This window comes from Oncorhynchus clarkii, chromosome 28 (assembly GCF_045791955.1).
Source record: "Oncorhynchus clarkii lewisi isolate Uvic-CL-2024 chromosome 28, UVic_Ocla_1.0, whole genome shotgun sequence".
Lineage (NCBI taxonomy): Eukaryota > Metazoa > Chordata > Actinopteri > Salmoniformes > Salmonidae > Oncorhynchus > Oncorhynchus clarkii.
In genome coordinates, this window is record NC_092174.1 from 8,891,548 (window position 1) to 8,897,563 (window position 6,016).

The following is a 6,016-nucleotide window of genomic DNA, read 5'->3' on the forward strand; positions in this document are numbered from 1 at the left end:
CCTGACAAATGTGTTTAAAAAATTAAACAAAGGACCGTGTTCTTTACTTGAGCCCACAGAGTGAATTTGCTTATCGGTTGTTTAATTTTCCACGTTACATTTGCATACCCTGGCCTTAATATCGGTAGTCAATGACCTGTGCAGGTTTCTGAACGCAGACAGTCAGTTGCATTGCACTGGTGTGAACAAGCTAGCGTCATCCCTTACTTCCTCTATTTCTGTGGTTAGAGGCCAACGAAACGGGTGACGCTAACATCACAGTAGCCGTTGCTTGTATAAAGGAGGGTGTTTGGAGGACCGTCAAAACAGACACAATTTGTCAAGCTAGCAGAGAACTCCAACACTGAGTAATACATACAAAGAACCCAATGATCGTGTTCCCCCAAACATGCTTATCTTAGTCACATCACCATCAAGGGAACTGCATCCACTCAACATTGACATGGAGGACAACAGAAGAAAGCAGACAAAGTGAGTATTCGCTGATAAAGTATTGCTTGCATTCCACATTGATTTATTGGTTTGTTGGTCATTCGGCACAGTTGCAGATTCTTAAAAACAATTGTTCTTTAAAAACACTAAATTATGTTGCTGGCTGCCTTTGCACGTAGGAGCAAGATAACTTTGAGGTTTTATGTGCATGTTTTTTTTGTGTATGCTTGTGTATTTACCTATTTACTTTGTTTCAGGGGATGCGACTTGAGGTCCCGACTACAACGCAGATCTTCCCATGCCCCTAACACTGAACGGTAAATAGCCTAAGGATAGACTCTCCATATCCATGAGCCTTTCCTATCAGGACCCATCCACCATCCACATTAACATCCAGTGTATTGATCTGAAAATAACTGTCCTCCTCCTTTACAGACTTAGTACTGAGGAAATTATCCTGTGGTCCCAGTCTTTGGAGAGACTTCTCACATCAAAATGTAAGCATTTCATGAAAGTCAAAACAACGTTTAAACAGACAAAAGGAGGTTGAACCATTGAAGATATGATGATCATATGTCCATTTTCGTAGGTTTGCAGGTTTTAAAGCCTAGCTAAGTATGTCTTCTCATGCCCATTTTAGATGGCATGGCAACATTTCAGGCCTTTCTGAAATCAGAGTTCAGCGATGAGAACATTGAATTCTGGCTGATCTGTGAAGACTACAAGAAGATTAAGTCCTCCTTCAGGCTGTCCTCCAGGGCCAAGAAGATCTACAAGACATACATTGAAGCTGAGGCTCCGAAAGAGGCATGTTGTACTCACAAACATAGTATAATACTTCACAAAAACATGTAGATCTTTGATCACGTATGTATCTACTTTTTATTGCCACATTTGCTTTGCATGAGGCACATCTACTTCTTGTATCCACTAAGTCTCATCAATTCCCTCTAAATCTCTCCAGATCAACATTGACCACAAGACCAGAGATCTCATCGGGCAGAATGTGAAGACGCCCTCCACAGTTTGCTTCGACGAGGCCCAGAGGATTGTGTACAGCCTGATGGAGAAAGACTCCTACCCCAGGTTCCTCAGATCCAACATCTACAGGACCCTATTGGACTCCGCATCAGACTACACGAAGATGTGAATGAATACCGATGATAGAAACTGAACTGAGGCTTCCAACAATGGACTGCAATGTTTCACAGCCAGGGAGCTTCTTACAAACAGGATTTATAAGAAGATGCTTCCGAATGTGAATTATACTGGGTACAGATGTACGAGGCCTAAGGGAATGCTGGGAGGAACATACAGAAGTGACTGTGCTGGCAAGCCTTCTTGACATTTGTGTTTAGTCCATGTGCTTTCACTTGAAAGAGGAACATATGTCACATAGAAGGGGACCAAAGAGATCATAGAAATAAACTGTTGATTCTATTTCTATGACAGAGACATGGTGGTGTCAGGGGATTACCATGCATGGCATGTTATTGCTAGGGACTTTCTGTATCAAAGTTCCGGGGATGTTTACTATGTAGGATCTAAACAGTCAGGGCTGTAACTGTATTAGAACGTATCTGCAGTTGCACATAATCTGCAGGTCATCAGTTGAGTTATAAGGCATTTGATAAGATAATCTACTAAATTTGACTTTTTTTTTAAAACCACCATTTTAGAATGGGTAATTTTGTTTACTTTAACACAATGAGGCATGTTTGTGATGTAAGCTTTAAAAAATAACATTATGGAGAATTGATTTTGTGAAGAAAAATGCTGTCGATACACTGGATATTTGTAAAAAAATTCAGATTTCTATAGGTGTATTTATAAAATGGCCCATGGTTTCCAAATTCGAACAGCTAAATTATACATTTAGTAAAAACACAAATTCACAAAAATGTAAATGCTTCAAATCTTCAAAGCACTTTTAAAATATCCTAATATTTGACTGCATTTGTTTGTTAAGACGCTTCCCAAACTTTACTGAAAGGGTAATGTCACGAGGTGGAAATATGACAGGTTCTTTTGGATCTGGGTTGAGCAGGCAGAAGCAGGAAACAAGGGACTAGTTTCACCATTTAATGCATAATAAGTAATGGTTTACACGTTTACCTTTTCATCCGTGGCCTTTCTCATGGCCCAGGAACATTTACAAACCATACAATTTAAAATGACACTAACAAACAAATCAAAGTAAGCAAAAGGCACGGGAAGTGGAGCAGTCCAGGAGGCAGGTGTCCATCTTGTTTTCGTCAAACTCACAAGAATCCATTTCCCTCCATGCTCCCAGAAACCACCATCCCAGTGGGCACAAACTGGTTGAATCAACATTGTTTCAACGTAATTTCTCAACTTAATGTGATGTGGAATCTACATGGAAAATACATTGGATTCTAACAAACTGTTGTTTTGCTAAATTTATACCACGGGATTATGTCATCATAGTAGTCAATTTTCAACATAGTCAAACTTTATATAAAATATGTTGAATTTGTACCATTGAAACAACGTCAGATCTTCAACATAATATCCCCTCTAAGAAGAAAAAAACAATATGCTGGGCTGCACCTCCTACTGGAGAGTTGATCTATTTAACCAAGCCCTGTTTAGATATTTGCCACTGACTACTTACTACCAATGTGCTATTGTGAGAAGGATTGTTGAGAAAGCTCTACTGTTTCATGTTTTGGTTGATTTCAAATGGAATTTACAAGTTAATAATACATATTTTGGATTCACTTCATCTCAACCAAAAATCTAAGTTAAAGAATAGAACTAAATTAAATCAAACTGTATTTAAAGTGCATTTCAAATTTGATTTAGTCCCATTCTTTAACTTTGATGTTTGGTTGAAATGGAGATGTGAATCCAACATATCTATTAATTTGTAGACAAACTAGGATTAAAGACAGACTCAGTGGCACAGATGGAACTATCCAAGCAGAAGATACTGTACATCTCCTTCAAATGTTGATATTGGTTGCATTGACAACAAAACAATATTCACTATCACTTTTGCAATACAGTAAATAGCCAGTTAACAAATTAACAAATTATATGTTGGATCCACTTCTCCATCTCAACCAAAAATAAAATTTCAAGAATAGGATTAAACCAGTGGCTCAGATGGAACTATCCAAGCATTAGATACATCTCCTTTAAATGTTGATATTTGGTTGTTGTCAACCAAACTCAATATTACCATTGTAATACAGTAAATAGCCTATAGTTAAGGCTATCTTACAAACTAATGTAACCGTATTTATTCAACCTTAAAATGAATAACACATCATGGCCACATGTTGTCATAGAAAGCATGCATGTTCAAGATAGCATGCAAAGGAAATCTTCACAAATTCTAGAATAATCTGCAACGGCACTGATCACTTGCACCGTGTACTTTAATGTAATCTCAACTGCAATCCAGGTTATTTGGTTGTGATATTAGATGTGACAAAATATAAAGTTGTTGTACAAGTATTCAAAATATCTCACATTGTATACCCATTGAGCTTTGTTGTGCTTTCAAATGGTTAAAAGCGCAGTGATAACACATTAAGGTGAAAACAAAACCAAAAATCGGACCTTTACATTTTCCATTGGAATTTGGTTTTGCTTTTAGATCAGGGATAGGCAACATTGATGGGGTGGGGGGCCCACAAAAAATGAGTGGCTACGGTGGATCGTGGGTCTGCATACCCACACATGCTTTCAGAGCACTAGCGAGCAAAACATTTTAGCGGCACTTCACTTGACAGCGGAGAGTAAAAATTTACGTTTCAAAGTTTCTTTAAATTCTACACATGTTGCCACGGGGCGTAGAGAAAATGTTCTACACATTTCACCAACTACGAACTCTCACACGAAAATACACACACAGTTGATAAGAAAGATGGCACCGACAGAGATGGTCGCCTCGCTTCAGGTCCTTAGAAAACTATGCAGTTTTGTTTTTCTCTGTATTATTTCTCACGTTGTTAGCCCAGAAAATCTCAAGTGTTATTAGATACAGCCAGGAAGAACTATTGGATATAAAAGCGATGTCAACTTACCATCGTTACGACCAGGAATACGTCTTTCCCGAAGCGGACCCTTTGTTCGGAACCTCCACCATGGACATGCGATCTTATCCCAGAGGCCGACAGAAAACAATGCGGTCGCCGCAGGAGAGGCAGATAGAGCGGCCTACTGGTCAGACTCAGAAGTCGAGCTCACCATCCACCGCTTCCGAGCATATTACTCGCCAATGTCCAATCTCTAGATAACAAGGTGGACAAAATCAGGGCACGAGTTGCAATCCAGAGAGAGATCAGAGAATGTAACAGTCTCTGTTTCAAGGAAACATGGCTCACTCGGGATATGTTCTCAGAGTCGGTACAGCCATCCGTTTTCTTCATGCATCGCGCCGACAGAAACAAACATCTCTCTGGTAAGAAGAAGGGCAGGGGTGTATGCCTTATGATTAACAACTCATGGTGTAATCACAACAACATACAGGAACTCAAGTCCTTTTGTTCACCCTACCTAGAATTCCTTACAATCAAATGGCAACCACTTTATCTTCCAAGAGAATTCTCTTCAATTATAGTCACAGCCGTGTATACCCCCCCAAGCAGATCTCTCGTCGGCCCTGAAAGAACTTCACTGGACTATGTAAACTGGAAACCACACATCCTGAGGATGCATTTATTGTAGCTGGGGGTTTTAACAAAGCTAACTTAAGAACCATACTTCCTCAATTCTAGCAGCATATCGAATGCGCAACAAGAAATGGTAGCTTTCTGGATCATTGCTACTTCCGTGATGCATACAAAGCCCTCCCCCGCCCTGCCTTTGGCAAATCTGACCATGACTCCATTTTGTTGCTCCCAGCCTATAGACAGAAACTTAAACAGGAAGCGCCCGTGCTCAGGTCAATACAACGGTGGTCTGACCAATCAGATTCCAAGCTTCAAGATTGCTTCGATCACGTGGACTGGGATATGTTCCGGATAGTCTCAGACAATAACAATGATGTATACGCTGACTCGGTGAGCGAGTTTATTAGCTAGTGCATCGGAGATGTCGTACCCTCTGTGACCATTAAAACCTTCCTTAACCAGAAACCATGGATTGATGGCAGCTTTCGCACATAACTGAAAATGCAAATCATCGCTTTTAATCATGGCAAGGCAACCGGAAACACAACCGAATACAAACAGCACAGATATTCCCTCCGCAAGGCAAGCAAAGCGTCAGTATAGATAGTCACAATTCAACGGCTTTCGAACACGAGACGTATGTGGCAAGGTGTACAGTTAATCACGGATTACAACGAAAAAAACAGCCCTGTCGCGGACATTGACATCTTGCTCCCAGACAAATTAAACAACTTCTTTGCTTCCTTTGAGGACAGTATTGTGCCACTGACACAGCCTGCTACCAAAGCCTGTGGGCTCTCCTTCTCCGTGACCAACAGGAGTAAAACATTTAAACATGTTAACCCTCACAAGCATGCCGGCCCAGATGGCATCCCTAGCTGCGACCTCAGAGCATGCACGTTTACGGACATATTCAACTAATCCCTATCCCAGTCTGTTGT

The 6,016-nt window shown here is 40.4% G+C and overlaps 1 protein-coding gene across 1 annotated transcript; it reads left to right on the top strand.

Moving 5' to 3' along the window:
* Nucleotides 1-303: 303 nt before the first annotated feature.
* LOC139387142 (regulator of G-protein signaling 21-like) lies at nucleotides 304-3,922 on the top strand. The gene is made up of 5 exons (XM_071133167.1): nucleotides 304-471; nucleotides 690-749; nucleotides 868-929; nucleotides 1,073-1,239; nucleotides 1,397-3,922. The coding sequence occupies exons 1-5, from the start codon at nucleotides 389-391 to the stop codon at nucleotides 1,580-1,582; spliced, it is 558 nt and encodes a 185-aa protein (XP_070989268.1). The 5' UTR covers nucleotides 304-388; the 3' UTR covers nucleotides 1,583-3,922.
* The last annotated feature ends 2,094 nt before the right edge of the window (nucleotides 3,923-6,016 follow it).